Source organism: Nerophis lumbriciformis, linkage group LG01 (genome assembly GCF_033978685.3).
Source record: "Nerophis lumbriciformis linkage group LG01, RoL_Nlum_v2.1, whole genome shotgun sequence".
Lineage (NCBI taxonomy): Eukaryota > Metazoa > Chordata > Actinopteri > Syngnathiformes > Syngnathidae > Nerophis > Nerophis lumbriciformis.
This window is the reverse complement of record NC_084548.2, coordinates 37,491,619-37,508,950: the sequence shown is the minus strand read 5'-3', so window position 1 is coordinate 37,508,950 and position 17,332 is coordinate 37,491,619. Positions and strand designations below refer to the sequence as shown.

Genomic DNA, 17,332 nt, shown 5'->3' with positions numbered 1-17,332 from the left:
ATTCGGGAGGAGCTCAGAGTAAAGCCGCTGCTTCTTCACATCGAGAGGTGCCAGATGAGTTGTTCCGGGCATCTGGTCAGAATGCCCTCCGAACGCCTCTTGGGGTACGTGTTTAGGTTCGCATCCGATTGAAAGGGAACCACGGAGAAGATCCAAGACACGATGGAGAGACTATATCTCCTAGCTGGCCTGGGAACGCCTCTGGAACCCCCCGGGAAGAGCTGGACGAAGTAGCTGGGGAGAGGAGAGGGATTCTGGGCTTCTCTGCTTTGGCTGCTGCCCCCGCAATCTGATTTTGGAAAAGCGGAAGAAGATGGATGGATGGCTGGACATACCACAGAGAGAGTGTATCTTGTTCAGATTACACTTATGTATCCCGTCATTTTTTATACCACTTATCCTCTTCAGGGTTTCAGTGAGCTGAACCTTGTTCCAGCGAACTCCAGAACCCTGGACTGGTCACCACTCAACCACGGGGCATTTTTTGATAAACAACCATTCACACTCTCACATGGAAGTCAGCTATGTGAACCATTACACTATCAGTCACCCGGTTTATATTTGTATGTGCATCATACAGGTAAAAGCCAGTAAATTAGAATATTTTGAAAAACTTGATTTATTTCAGTAATTGCATTCAAAAGGTGTAACTTGTACATTATATTTATTCATTGCACACAGACTGATGCATTCAAATGTTTATTTCATTTAATTTTGATGATTTGAAGTGGCAACAAATGAAAATCCAAAATTCCGTGTGTCACAAAATTAGAATATTACTTAAGGCTAATACAAAAAAGGGATTTTTAGAAATGTTGGCCAACTGAAAAGTATGAAAATGAAAAATATGAGCATGTACAATACTCAATACTTGGTTGGAGCTCCTTTTGCCTCAATTACTGCGTTAATGCGGCGTGGCATGGAGTCGATGAGTTTCTGGCACTGCTCAGGTGTTATGAGAGCCCAGGTTGCTCTGATAGTGGCCTTCAACTCTTCTGCGTTTTTGGGTCTGGCATTCTGCATCTTCCTTTTCACAATACCCCACAGATTTTCTATGGGGCTAAGGTCAGGGGAGTTGGCGGGCCAATTTAGAACAGAAATACCATGGCCGTAAACCAGGCACGGGTAGATTTTGCGCTGTGTGCAGGCGCCAAGTCCTGTTGGAACTTGAAATCTCCATCTCCATAGAGCAGGTCAGCAGCAGGAAGCATGAAGTGCTCTAAAACTTGCTGGTAGACGGCTGCGTTGACCCTGGATCTCAGGAAACAGAGTGGACCGACACCAGCAGATGACATGGCACCCCAAACCATCACCCAACCATGCAAATTTTGCATTTCCTTTGGAAATCGAGGTCCCAGAGTCTGGAGGAAGACAGGAGAGGCACAAGATCCACGTTGCCTGAAGTCTAGTGTAAAGTTTCCACCATCAGTGATGGTTTGGGGTGCCATGTCATCTGTTGGTGTCGGTCCACTCTGTTTCCTGAGATCCAGGGTCAACGCAGCCGTCTACCAGCAAGTTTTAGAGCACTTCATGCTTCCTGCTGCTGACCTGCTCTATGGAGATGGAGATTTCAAAATCCAACAGGACTTGGCGCCTGCACACAGCGCAAAATCTACCCGTGCCTGGTTTACGGACCATGGTATTTCTGTTCTAAATTGGCCCGCCAACTCCCCTGACCTTAGCCCCATAGAAAATCTGTGGGGTATTGTGAAAAGGAAGATGCAGAATGCCAGACCCAAAAACGCAGAAGAGTTGAAGGCCACTATCAGAGCAACCTGGGCTCTCATAACACCTGAGCAGTGCCAGAAACTCATCGACTCCATGCCACGCCGCATTAACGCAGTAATTGAGGCAAAAGGAGCTCCAACCAAGTATTGAGTATTGTACATGCTCATATTTTTCATTTTCATACTTTTCAGTTGGCCAACATTTCTAAAAATCCCTTTTTTGTATTAGCCTTAAGTAATATTCTAATTTTGTGACACACGGAATTTTGGATTTTCATTTGTTGCCACTTCAAATCATCAAAATTAAATGAAATAAACATTTGAATGCATCAGTCTGTGTGCAATGAATAAATATAATGTACAAGTTACACCTTTTGAATGCAATTACTGAAATAAATCAAGTTTTTCAAAATATTCTAATTTACTGGCTTTTACCTGTATATAGTGTAAGTATTGTTAACGTGTAATTATATTTAGACGTTTATTTCCCTAAACCTCAAACCACACCCTTCTCTTTCTCTCTCTGCCTTGTCTCGTCACTGTAATCATCTCCTAGTGTTGATCTTGCGGGCCAAAAATAATTGTGGACACAAGGTAAAAATAATGTAACTTTTTTTTTTATTGTAGCAATGGGTTGTTAAAGGGAAACTGAACTTTTGGGGGGAATTTTGCCAGTCATTCACAATCATTATGTAAGACAAGAACACATGGTTTTCTTTTTTTATGCATTCTAAATTGTACATTATTGTGATCAAAAGTCCGCTTACAGTGGAACCTGCAGGAGTCGCTTTATTCTGCCTATAACGCCCTTAAAAAAACATCCAAACGACCCCATTAATGATTTAAATGCATGCTGTAAGTATACATGTAATGTATTAACAGGCATTAATATTTAATATTTACCTATTTTGGTCATTTTAAGCATACGCGGCGTATTAACTTAAAAAAAATGCATCAGAACATTTGCTTTTTTTAACAGCGTCACAGACTATTACACACTGCAGTCTTTATGAGAGCCAACAAACATAATAAAACATCACTTACTGTACAGTGTCTGCTTTCATTAGGATGCTGAATGCTAGGATGTTCATATATTCCCATTTCGATGAAAAATTACTCATAATCCTCTCGAAGAAAAGGGGGATGGATCCAAGCGTCTCCATGTTGTCCCTGCCATTTCCAGGTCAAAACTGGATGTCAAAGTGTAACAACTTGTCGAAATACGTCCTCATCCTTCTACTGTCCAGGTGAGAGGCAACATTTATGATGTACAATAAGCTTTCGCGAGCAAGGACGCGAGCAAGCAGCTCACTAGTCAATCATGTCAAAATAGGCACACAAGCTTGTGATCTCGGCGCCGCTATAAATAGTGTGTCTGCATTAGCGCTTATAATAACAATATCACTAATACTTGGTTAACATTCAAGTCATGAAATGTAAATAGAGTATTGTTGGTGGTTTTTGGATGGTTATTTATTGTGTTTTATGGGCAGAATTGGCTCCGTTATAAGCAGACTTTTTATTTTTGATTTAATTACGAGTTAGAATGCATTAAAAATTTGTATAAAACTTTCGTCTTCATGTCTGTCATAATGATTGTGAATGATAGGCAAAATTCTCCACAAATATGCAGTTAATTCTTTATGTTTTCGTGTGTGCGCACCTTGACAGTGTCGGTTGTTGTCTTGTTTGGATAATACTTGACCCATTACCCCCTTGTTATGTTTGTTTGGTATATATTGAACAAAAATATAAACACACCACTTTTATTTTTGCTCCCATTTTCTTTTCACTAAAAGATCTAAAACTTTAAAAAACCTATTCCTCTCAAATATTATTCACAAATCTGTGTTATGGATTATCTTGACCAAGATAATCCATCCCACCTCACAGGTGTGGCATATCAAGATGCTGAATTAACAGCATGATTATTGTGCAGGTGTGCCTTAGGCTGCCCACAATGAAAGGCCACTTTTAAATGTGCAGTTTTGCTTTTTTGGGGTCTAGGGGGTCAGAAAAAGAGTCAGTATCTGGTGTGACCACCATGCGTCTCACGCACTACAACAAATCTTCGCTTAGAGTTGATCAGGTTGTTGATTGTTGCCTGTGGAATGTTGGTCCACTCCTCTTCAATGGCTGTGCGAAGTTGCTGGATATTGGCGGGAACTGGAACACGCTGTTGTATACGCCATACAGTATTCCAAACATGCTCAATGAGTAACATGTCTGGTGAGTATGCTGGCAATGCAAGGACTGGGATGATTACAGCTTCCAGGAATTATGTACAGATCCTTGCAACATTGGGCTGTGCATTGGCATGCTGCAACATGAGGTGATGGTCTCGGGTTATTGGCACAACGATGGGCCTCCGGATCTTGTCACGGTATCTCTGTGCATTCAAAATCCCGTTAATAAACTGAAGTCTGTCGTTCTTAAATCCATTGTTTTCCGTCTTCTAGTATCAATAAAATCAATTGATTCCCTTTTAGAACAATCTTTGATCGATACCTATCTTCCGGACAGCCTACTTGCTGAGCACAGATCGATATACTAGACATTTTGAAATATAAATCAATCTATCGATATAACGATCAATCGTTACACCCCTAATAATTTAATGGACAAACTCTCGCTGCATGACACTTCTTTCAGTATTTTGTGTTGGTATTCAGACCAAACAAAGCCTTTCCACTTTTCTGGAAGTTTGTGCTCCACTGGGTGTCTTAGCCTCTAGTTAATATTTAATCATGGGAGAATGAAGCTACTTCATGTTAGTTTTACTATTACTAACAAACCCCTGATGACACAAAATAGACTTGTGTTACAATTGAATAGTCAAACACTATTTTCTTTCATTTAAGTTTAATCTACAGGCCTTCTCTGACTGCAGATTGACTCACGAGCACTGGATCGAAGTCTATAAAACAAAAGATTTGATGGGGATAGATCACAGGCATTCTTGCTAGGTGCACTCAGCCCCTCTGTGTCTTTCATTTAAGAAGGTACAGATAAAAGAGGAAGACGGGAATAGCATGGACTAAAGAGAAGATTTACAGTTTACTGACAACAAAATCGATAGAAAGTATCTACTGTGATGTTAAGTGTGACTGTCAGAGAGTTTACTGTAGGTCAGGTCTATTCAATTTAATTGTTTTGGGGGCCACATTTCCTGTAAGTGAAGGACCAAGGGGACCAGACTTCTCTTTTCACTATTGTTATTTTGTATATTCCTAGGAATACACAAAATAAAACTCAGTTTTCACACTCTTCAACTGGCTCACCTCAAGGATGTGTGCTTTCAGCCCATCTTTTTGTCCTGTACACAAACACATACCAAAGTAAGCATGCTAACACAAGGTTAGTGAAATTTGTAGATGACACGGTCATTGTCAGTCTTCTTAGCGGAAATGAGTCCATGTTCCTGTTGTTAATGAATTTTAGTGAATTTTTCAGCTGATGTGAGGAACCCGTTTTACAGCTGTACATATCTAAAACACAAGACATGATTACTGATTTTAAAAACCCACAGTCATCAAAGGTCAATACTTTAAAATGGTCATAGAGTCAAAGCTAACCTTCAAGATGAACTACGAGTCTGTGTGTAAAAAAGGGACACCAACGTCTTCACTGCCTGAGGAAATTGTCACGTCTTCACATAGAGAGAACTATGTTGACACTCTTTTATCGGGCATATATTCAATCTATATTGTCCCTCTCCCTGGTGTCATGGTTTGGTAGTTTGTCCTTGAGATACAAGTCTGCACTAAATCAAATAGTTAAGTGGGCTAGTAAGCTTATAGGTGAGCCGCAACTCAACCGATCTGACATCTATGCCACACAGCTGCAGCGCAAGGCCAGTTCTATTATTAATCACTGCACCCATCATCCTTCAGGCAGTGAATTCCAGTTCCTTTGCTCTGGTCGGCGGTTCGTTGTTCCTCTTTGTAGGACTAAACACTTAGCTATTTTTAGACCCATGTAGCGGTTAAGCTACATGCTACAAAAGAAGAGAGAGGGAGAAGAGAAAGAGATAACTGGACTAGTGCAACTCAACGGGCAGGGGACAAATTATACGGGAACAATCAATGATGATTGGTTGGTTTACGTATAAGAACATCCATGATTGGTTGGTTTGCTATGATGAGTCACGATTGGTTAAGATTAGGGCAAAACATTACGGACAGCAAGATAGGGCGGGTCATCGAACCAGGAAGGGAAATCACAATAGACATCCCAAATGACGACGAGAGTCGGTGAAGAGAAGAGGGAATATTCAAGCGGGTGATTAATATATTTAAAAAGCTAGTGGAAGATGGCAGGGGGATTCGCTTCCTTAGATTTTCCTTTTAGCGATGTAGACGATGTCCAGGAAACCCACAGTGCGTCTACTTGGCCACATGTCCAAAACATTAATTTTGGTTGTGTACCATGTAAGCCCAAATCAGAACTGCTCTTGACATGGAAGACGTGGAATAAAACATTTAAGAAAACACATGATTGTGGCAGACGTGATGACCTTTGCTACAGTATAGCCTAATCTAAATGCTAAATGTCATTTTCATTGGTGTTTTAGAACAAGACAGTAGCTGACTTTTTTTTTCATTATTTCTACTGTTTATATTTTGACATTGAATAGTTGAATAATTTTGAAACATAAAAAACATGACTGCAAGATATTTGTTATTTCATGCTATAAATCACAAATGGCTATTCAGATAAAAGAAGTTAGCTAATAGAATAACCAGAGTTTGTACTCTTTACGATTTTTGTATTTGGAGCAGTTAGAAGTGGAGAGGGAGTCGACGAGATATACACTGGCTATAAAATCCAAGGCAAAATCCACTAAAGCAGAAACAAAAAGGAAAATGCATGCTACTCAGAAATTTGCCAGGAAGGCTCATGTCAGAGCCATCAAAGCAAAAATGCCAAAGTAATGTGTGAATGAACCAAAGTAATGTGTAAATAACTAGATGAACAATCTGTGGCTGTGAAGTGAACACTAGTAAGGTTGTATAATACTGTATAAAGTAGGCTAACCCATGTGGTTCCTGTGGATGTGAACAAAAGTTGTAATTACTGTAGTGACTAAATAACATAGTGACAGAAACAGACACATTGTCATTCATTTGGTTGAATGGGGTATGTATTAGGGCTGTGAATCTTTGGGTGTCCCACGATTCGATTCAAAATATTTTGTTCTTTTCTCGATTCAACGCGATTCTCGATTCAAAAACGATATTTTCCCGATTTAAAACGATTCTCTATTCATTCAATACATAGGATTTCAGCAGGATTTACCGCAGTCTGCTGACATGCAAGCAGAGTAGTACCATCCATCCGTCCATTTTCTACCGCTTATTAGATTTTTGTAAAAAGCTCATATAATTGTAAAGGACAATGTTTTATCAACTGATTGCAATAATGTAAATTTGTTTTAACTATTAAATGAACCAAAAATATGACTGATTTTATCTTTGTGAAAATATTGGACACAGTGTGTTGTCAAGCTTATGAGATGCGATGCAAGTGTAAGCCACTCTTATTTTATTTTATTTTTTTTAAATATATGTCTAATGATAATGTCAATGAGGGATTTGTTGATACTGTTGTTGATAATATTCATTTTTGTTTCACTACTTGTGGTTTGTTCTGTGTCGTGTATGTGTCTCCTCTCAATTGCTCTGTTTATTGCAGTTCTGAGTGTTGCTGGGTCGGGTTTGGTTTTGGAATTGGATTGCATTGTTATGGCATTGCTGTGTATTGTTTTGTTGGATTGATTAATTTAAAAAAAATATTGATATTTTAAAAATGAGAATCGATTCTGAATCACACAACGTGAGAATTGCGATTCGAATTCGAATCAATTTTTTCCCACACCCCTAGTATGTATTTATGTAAACTTTGTTGATAATTTTTAAATTCTTTAAACACTAAAAGATCTTTAAATGGTGCTCTTTTTTTTGCCAATTTTTGTACCTAGCTAGCTCGCTAGCTGGGACTGGCGCGAGGCTAGTGCGACGTGTGTCCGCCTGTGAGTGCTTTGAGATGGTGGAGTGACTCAGCAGCACCCGCTGCTCGGTTAGGACAGAAACTACAAAGTGAAAGAAGCCAGTCGCCAAACACAAAAAAACACCAGAAATAGAAGCTCTATTTGTTGCTAGTAGTTTTTAACAACGAAAATGTCGCTAAGAGTATCTGGAAAGTCTCGGGTTCAACTCAGAACTGTCAATACCTGGACTGTGAGGGTTTTGTTTTCTCGAGATGCAAGTAAAGCTGGATTGGACATGGCTTGGAGGTGAGTACATATTTATTAAAACACTAACAGACTACAAAAAAGGAAGCAAACAAAAGGCGCGCACAATGGCGGAGAACAAACTAGACTAATGAAACAAAACTTGCACAAAGGCAGAAACTATGAACAATAAACACAAACTTACTTGGCATGGAACTATGGAAGCATGAAGAAAAACAGAGGTAGCAGGGGTGTCAGAAGTAGCATGGTATGAAAGGATAGATAATGTCACCAGGACGAACAACAGAAACAGACAGGCTTAAATAGCAGGGACATGATCAGTGAAAACAGGTGCGTGACTCAAAACGTGAAACAGGTGCGTGACATGACAGGTGAAAACTAATGGGTTGCTATGGTGACAAAACAAACAAAAGTGCACAAAGAGTCCAAAAACAAAACCGAACATGACTAAAACAATACATGATCACATAGACATGACAAGAACAACAGAATGAATGTTGAAAAATGCTCCTACAGAAGTTTACAAAACAAGATCGCTGATTCGCTCATTTCGCTGTCAATCAAAAATGGAATCAGCCTTAGACAGATCATCCAATCATCATGCAGAAGTTCAGCGTCCGGGCCAGCCCACTGCCCCATAGACCTCCAGAGACGATGGGCGGGGACAAACCAGCTTTTATCCAATGACTCGTCTTGTTTCGCAGCAGTGTATGCTGCCCCATTGAAGTCTGTGGACGGCCAGCGTCTACATTGTTTAAAGCACCGTGAAGCTGCGGGAATGAGAGAGAGGAAAGCCGCGTCATTACCAGTGATAAGAAGCTGATTCTGAACAAAACAGCACGTTTAGTCAATAACATGTACACACAACACTATATAATCACTTATCTTTTGACATTTTAGGGGAAGCTGAGCTTCCCTTGCAGTCTTAGAGCAATCACCACTGCTGTATACTGATGATCATTTGTGTTTTTATGTTATGTTTTATATGAATTTGTGTTTGCTTGTTTTATTCTGCCTTGACGGTGAATTACAAACATTTGCACAACTATTGTACCTTTGGTTACCATTAAAGAGACCTTGACTTTGACCATGTTTTTTTTATTTTTTTTTAACACTTTCTAATTAGTAAATAAATGCGATCAAAATTCTGCTTACAATAGATCCTATGGAAGTTGCTCTATTCTGCTATGAAAGTGCTCCAAAAAACATCCAATACATGCCGTAAGTGTATATGTGATGTAGTAACAGGCACATTTATAATACCATTTAATACTTACATATTTTGATAATTTTAAGCATACAGCGGGGCATTCATTTAAAAAACGCATCACAACATTCGCTTTTTCCTTTGACAACATTGTTTACTACTCACTGCAGACATGAGAGCCAATAAACATAACTTACTGTACAATGTCTGCTGTCACTGGGATGCCGACTGTTAGGCTGTTGTATTTGGGCTGTCATAAATAAAAAAAATATTAGACATTGTCTATTCAGTAACATCATTTAATAATTGTATTATTGGGAATGTATATTATAATATTTCCTGTATGCAAAGGTGTCTTTCAATAAGCATTTTCTTGTGTTTGGATGAATGCGCAGCAGTAGTGATGGCCTCCCTGCAACGCGTCAGTGCGCTAAAAAAATAGCTTCTGCTGTCTATACATTCAATCAATGTCAATCAATGTTTATTTATATAGCCCTAAATCACAAGTGTCTCAAAGGGCTGCACAAGCCACAACGACATCCTCGGTATAGCCCACATAAGGGCAAGGAAAAACTCACCCCAGTGGGACGTCGATGTGAATGACTATGAGAAACCTTGGAGAGGACCGCATATGTGGGTAACCCCCCCCCCCTCTAGGGAGACCGAATGCAATGGATGTCGAGTGGGTCTAACATAATATTGTGAGAGTCCAGTCCATAGTGGATCCAGCATAACAGTAAGAGTCCAGTCCACAGTGGGGTCAGCAGGAAACCATCCCGAGCGGAGACGGGTCAGCAGCGCAGAGATGTTCCCAACCGATATACAGGCGAGCGGTCCACCCCGGGTCCCGACCCCGGACAGCCAGCACCCCATCCATGGCCACCGGATCTGTGTGTCTCCCCTTCCACAAGGGATAGGGGGGAGCAGAGGAGAAAAGAAAAGAAACGGCAGATCAACTGGTCTAAAAAAAGGGGGGCTATTCAAAGGCTAGAGTATACAAATGAGTTTTGAGATGGGACTTAAATGTTTCTACTGAGGTAGCATCTCTAACTGTTACCGGGAGGGCATTCTATAGTGCTGGAGCCCGAATAGAAAACGCTCTACAGCCCGCAGACTTTTTTTGGGCTCTGGGAATCACTAATAAGCCGGAGTTCTTTGAACGCAGATTTCTTGCCGGGACATATGGTACAATACAATCGGCAAGATAGGCTGGAGCTAGACCGTGTAGTATTTTATACGTAAGTAGTAAAACCTTAAAGTCGCATCTTAAGTGCACAGGAAGCCAGTGCAGGTGAGCCAGTATAGGCGTAATATGATCAAACTTTCTTGTTCTTGTCAAAAGTCTAGCAGCCGCATTTTGTACCAACTGTAATCTTTTAATGCTAGACATAGGGAGACCCGAAAATAATACGTTACAGTAATCGAGACGAGACGTAACGAACGCATGAATAATGATCTCAGCGTCGCTAGTGGACAAAATGGAACAAATTTTAGCGATATTACGGAGATGAAAGAAGGCCGTTTTAGTAACACTCTTAATGTGTGACTCAAAGGAGAGAGTTGGGTCGAAGATAATACCCAGATTCTTTACTGAGTCGCTTTGTGTAATTGTTTGGTTGTCAAATGTTAAGGTGGTATTATCAAATAAATGTCGGTGTTTAGCAGGACCGATAATCAGCATTTCCGTTTTCTTAGTGTTGAGTTGCAAGAAGTTAGCGGACATCCATTGTTTAATTTCATTAAGACACGCCTCCAGCTGACTACAATCCGGCGTGTTGGTCAGCTTTAGGGGCATGTAGAGTTGGGTGTCATCAGCATAGCAATGAAAGCTAACACCGTATTTGCGTATGATGTCGCCTAGCGGCAACATGTAACTACTAAAGAGTGCAGGGCCAAGAACCGAACCTTGGGGGACTCCGCACGTTACCTTAACATAGTCCGAGGTCACATTGTTATGGGAGACGCACTGCATCCTGTCAGTAAGATAAGAGTTAAACCACGACAAGGCTAAGTCTGACATACCAATACGTGTTTTGATACGCTCTAATAAAATGTTATGATCGACGGTATCGAAAGCAGCAACATAGATGACGCATCAGAATCCATCGTTAGCAGTAGATCATTAGTCATTTTTGCGAGGGCTGTCTCCGTAGAGTGATTTGCCCTGAAACCGGATTGAAAAGGTTCACAGAGATTGTTAGACATTAAGTGTTCATTTAGCTGCTGTGCAACAATTTTTTCGAGGATTTTCGAGATAAACGGAAGGTGGGACACCGGCCGGTAGTTTACCATGAGGTCAGGATCGAGGTTAGGTCTTTTGAGCAAAGGATGAATAACCGCTTTTTTGAATGCTAGTGGAACAGTGCCAGAGGAAAGTGATAAGTTTATAATATTTAGCACTGATGGACCTAATAATACAAAAAGCTCCTTAATAAGTTTCCCAGGAAATGGGTCAAGTAAACATGTTGTTTGTTTTGTCCCATTGACACATCTTAACAATTCCCCTAGTGTTATTTCATCATTGCGATTATATTGCAGAAAAGGTGGTACAAATTATAGATGTGTGCTGCGAGTTCAGCAACATTGCAGAAAGATTGGAGAGCACATAATGCCAGTAGGACATGCAAAAACCTCATTGAAAAAGGGCGGTCTGCACCTCTTTTCAATTGTCTTAGTAGATCAGAGGCAACACACACAATGTTATAGTTTGCACATGCTGTAGTAGATCAGGCCAAATATGTATTGGTTATACGATGGCATAAATTTTGTTCCACAATCCCTTTTATAACCTACTTCCTATGTATGTCTGGAAAATATTAGTTTGTGGAGGTGTTACCAGATTGCACATAAACCACGCCCCATCCTCTACAATTCTATCCGTTTTTATCTTTTATAAATGTACACAGTTTAAATATATATCTTGAAGACGTCACTGTTGTGTTGCAGACCCAGTCAAAAATACATTTGATAAACCTAAAGAGTCACCTGGTCAGAACATTGGGTACAGCTCCACACTCTCCGATCGGTACAGGGCTGCATAAAAAAACAACTTTCTAGCAGCATTTGTCACTGCATGTTGCACTTTGGTGTTATTATGCACATGCCAAGATCAGATGGAAATAATAATTTATTTGACCATTAATTGTTTTCTTTTAAGCATAAAGGGGGGGAGGAGCTCCTATCATCTGGCCGATTGTGTATACTTAATGTTGAAATTAGAACGTCCACTTTGCTGTGACGTCACAACTTAGCCAGACTGTAAAATTCCATGTTCAGATGCATCTAAAACTGCATGCAATCTTACACCAAAATGCATGACGCTTATGATTTGGCATTGTTTAATGCACGTATCCAACATTGTAACGACACGTAAGTCACAAAGGACAAAATTCATCAGAGTTCCTTTTTTAATAAAATATCATTCAGAGATTAACACACATCTACTGGAGTAAGCTAGTCTTGCTTTTTACAAAAATGTTTTGATAAAAATTGTGTATTATGTTAATTTAGACAATTAATTTTATAGTTGTGTGTTATAGTTTTTTAAATGACAATAATCTAAATGACAATGGAACCTCTTAATGACAATGAAACCTCTTAGGTCAAACAAAAAACATTCTAGGACACTTTCCGGTCAGTCTATGGTTTGTTTGTATTCCGAAGAGATGTTATGTAACACACTGGTGGAGTTCTGTTATGTAGATATGTGGTATCAGGGAGAAATAGCTTTCCTGCTTAAAATTTGTAAACACGTTTGAGGGATTTACTTTGTAATTGAGTTCATCTCGCTGTGTAAAACAAGCTCAGGTTGAATCTCAAAAGGATGCTTCACATCAGATAAAAGATATCTATAATGACAAACAAACCAACACCACCATCCCTTTGCCCAGTCCCTAACACGACACGGTTCAGTGTACGCCGCAGGGCTTAATCAGCGGCCCCCACTCTGAGTATGAACTGTAAGAGGGGCTGACATGCAGCTGAAGAGGCTTTGTGATGTTGCAGAGAAGGCTTGCAGTGTTCCTCCCCACAATGAATCCGTAGTGACGATGCAATGGTCCAAATCAATTAGTCATTGGCTCTGGGTGAGGGCTGCTTCTGTGTTTTTCATGGATCACTTCATTCACAATTGTGCACATGACTGTGATAATAATTGCGCCAATGAAGATTTAATGATAAGGTTGCATTTAATTGAAGTAACAAAATCATGTGCACTTCTTACGTGTCATCTGGTAGCTTGGGGTCCATAAATCTGCTTTTATCATAATCGTCATCTATTTTGTATTTATATATAATTGTAATTTCTTACTCGTCTCTTAGCTCACCAATGAAACAGTTGTATGCAACAATATTCTAGCTCAGATTTAAATAAACAAACATTCCCTCCTGACACACAGGAGCAACTGTGACAGGCTGTCCTCAAGCTGTGAAGACGACAGAGAAACATTTAAATGACTTTTTCTCACATCTGTTGGCCTCAAATTATGTTGTACAGTGCAAGTAAGCAACTGCTTTTCTTACATCTAGGCAAATGTTGTTTTGTTTGTGTGGGGCCGAAGAAGGGTGGAATTCCTGGAAATAAAAACCTTTCTAAAATAATGGAAGTCCATGTGATCACTCATTTGAAAATGCCTGAAATCACATAGCAGTGCCTTAAATCATAAGAAGTTGAACTCATGCCCTAGTCATGTGACAACATTGTTATATGGTTACAATAATGTTGGGACTTGCATCAAAAACAGTTAATACCGTATTTTTCGTAGTATAAGTTGCACCTGCCGAAAATGCATAATAGAAAAGGAAAAAAACATATGCAAGTCGCACTGGAGCTCGGCCAAACTATGAAAAAAACTGCGACTTATAGTCCGAAAAATACGGTAAGCAAAATGTTGAAGTGAAGATAATTAAAACCCATAGTTAAGAACATATCTGTTTTCCTGCAGAATTTAACAGAATTAAGGTTGTGTCTCCATCTGACTTGTTTTTGATGAGCCACTGTGTTGGGCTTTTCCTCAGGCAACAAGTTCTCCTACTGTCACTCTTGCCTGCTGGTCGCAGGGATCTGGTGCTATGCCGCAGTCTTTGCCGTGGGTCCCCTGTCGGGCTGGGGAGAGTACGGGCCCGAGCCGTACGGTACAGCATGCTGCATCAACTGGCACGCCCCCAGCCAGAGCGCCTCAGCCATGAGCTACATCGTCTGCCTCTTCTTCTTCTGCTACATCGTGCCCTGCATGGTCATCTTTCTGTCCTACACGTTCATCTTGTTGACCGTGAAAGGATCCCGACAGGCTGTGCAACAGCACATGTCCCCTCAGAACAAGATCACTAATGCACACGCACTTATTATTAAGGTAGGTTTGCAACACTATTAAGATGTTTAGATTACACATATGTGAATTTCTGTTAATTTCAATGTCATATCTTTGTAGCTGTCCGTGGCAGTTTGCATCGGCTTCCTGACAGCATGGAGTCCATATGCAATAGTGTCCATGTGGGCAGCATTTGGTAATGCCTCAACTGTGCCACCCATGGCCTTTGCCCTGGCTGCTATCTTCGCCAAATCCTCGACCCTTTATAATCCTATAGTCTATCTGGTTTTCAAGCCCAACTTCCGCAAGTCCCTTTGTCGAGATGTGGCCCTGTGCAGAAGGTCACTCTGCGGGTGTCTGTGTCAGTGCGACTCCACACAGAAGGGGACATGCAGTCAAGCACATCGCAAAGAAGAGTGCAATTCTACACGGTTGTCCAACGGGCTTCCAAAGAACCAAGGCACATGCAGACACTGTCCTTGTGCCGAGACCTCTGCTACAAAGGAAAACTACAGCTACAGCCCTCGGCATACTGCCAGGATACTGAAAGGGTCGCAACAGAGTGAAGTGGCTGTCAGTCAGCTCTCCAACGAGCAGCAGAGTGACTTCCTCTAGAGTGAATTTACAGCCTGCGAGAATGAAAGCCAATGGATGACAGACATTTTCCTGTAGAGCTGCAAATATGGCAATGAGTGAAGAGTCATTTTATTGATGGGAAGAACATGTCATAGGGGCGGCATGGCGTAGTGGGTAGAGCGGCCGAGCCAGAAACCTGAGGGTTGCAGGTTCGCTCCCCGCCTCTTACCATCCAAATCGCTGCCGTTGTGTCCTTGGGCAGGACACTTCACCCTTTCCCCGAGTGCCGCTCACACTAGTGAATGAATGATGAATGATGGGTGCTGGTCGGAGGGGCCGTAGGCGCAAACTGGCAGCCACGCTTCCGTCAGTCTACCCCAGGGCAGCTGTGGCTATGAAAGTAGCTTACCACCACCAGGTGTGAATGAATGATGGGTTCTCACTTGTCTGTGAAGCGCTTTGAGTGTCTAGAAAAGCGCTATATAAATCTAATCCATTATTATTATTATAAGCATATCGGTGAATATCTTACGCCTCAAATATGTGATACTGCCAACAACATATGAGAACAATATCATACAACAATCAACATGCAACCAGATCAATGGTAAATCAGGTAAACATGCAAGTCTGATTGGATAAACTCTAAGGGGGATTTTGTATGAACTATCTTTAATGTATTTATTATGAATACTGTGTTGGTTTTATATATTTATTGATGCATGCCTCAAAGTGGAGGACCACGTTGTTTTCATTATTTAAATAGAAAATATTAATATTTGCTGCATTGGTTTCAATAGGTTTCACCCCCGAGTAATTTGAGGGAAAGAAAGAAGCACCATGGGTGTTAATGATATTGTGAATAATCTATCTCTATGACACGTGAGTTCTGTTCTCTGTGTACTCAATAGGAAGACCTCAGGACAAAAAAATATTTACAATAAGATTCATGTCTCAAAAATGTAAATCTTTATATAAGCTACATGTCTTGAATTGTACAAAAGATGCATTGCACTGTGACTACACGTAGTTAAATAGTAATGGATGATTAAGTGTTTGGGTTTTCTTGGAAGAATAACAAAGGCACATAGAGTATGAAAATCTTAGTAATATTTCTTCCAGAAACCAATCACTTTATAAATGGAATTTTGAAGGTATGTTAAATGTTGATTTAATGTGTCCATAAAACAAAGAGCTGGCTATTTTCTGAGAACTTTAATGACAAGTGAGCAGGTGCTGATACATCTACAATCTCAATGTTCATTCTTTAAGTGTTTTTTTTGTATAGTCTGAATGGAACTGAATGAAGTGTAGACATTTACAGAACTTTCACAACATATATTGAACTAAAAAATAGTAAAAACCATGTTTTTTGTAGAAGTAACTTTCTTTGAAGGTCCTGGATCTGTTGAAAATTAATTACTTCATAGGAATGTGTGTGTGTGTGCGTGTGTGTGAGAGAGAGAGGGATAAACAGATATGAGGGGCCGTTAGGGACATTATTCAGAATTACCTCTTACATTCACTACTGAAATGCTCTCACATAAACAACTGACATGTTTTTCTCTCTCACACACACTACTGAAACTCTCTTATACACACTACTGAAACACTCTTATACACACTACTGAAATGCTATCACATAAACAACTGAAATGTTTTCTCTCACACACACTACTGAAACTCTCTTATACACACTACTGAAACACTCTTATACACACTACTGAAATGCTATCACATAAACAACTGAAATGTTTTTCTCTCACACACACAACTGAAACACTCGTATACACACTACTGAAATGCTCTCACATACACTACTGAAATGCTCTCACATACACTACTGAAATGCTCTCACATAAACAACTAAAATGTTTTTCTCTCACGCACACACACACACCACGTGCGTGTGAGAGACAACTATTTCAGTAGTATGTGTGCAAGAATTTCAGTTATGTGTATGAGAGCATCTTACCAGTGTGTATGAGAGCATCTTACCAGTGTGTATGAGAGCATCCTACCAGTGAGTATAAGAAAGGTTGCATTCCGGTTCTGGTCACCAGTAATGCCCGCCCCTTTTCAGACAAGTTTTATTTGTATCTTTTTAAAGCGAAGTTGTTTGTGAACAAAATGTCTGCCTAACTGCCGACAAGTAGCTTAACCGAGGCAGGAGCTCTACTTCATAATTTGAGGGCTTCAGCGGAGAATATAAGAACACTTTCAAAGCAACAAGGTTCGGGCTGCCACCGTGGGTCTCACC

General features: G+C 40.3%; 1 protein-coding gene across 1 annotated transcript in view; it reads left to right on the top strand.

The window, feature by feature from the left end:
- opn7b (opsin 7, group member b) overlaps positions 1-16,552 on the top strand; it is a 165,311-nt gene extending 148,759 nt beyond the window's left edge. Inside the window, exons 6-7 of the mRNA XM_061980761.1 lie at positions 14,204-14,538; positions 14,617-16,552. Coding sequence (XP_061836745.1) covers positions 14,204-14,538; positions 14,617-15,111 — 830 coding nt within the window. The 3' untranslated portion in view covers positions 15,112-16,552. The remainder of the gene's footprint in view (positions 1-14,203; positions 14,539-14,616) is intronic.
- Positions 16,553-17,332: the final 780 nt, after the last annotated feature.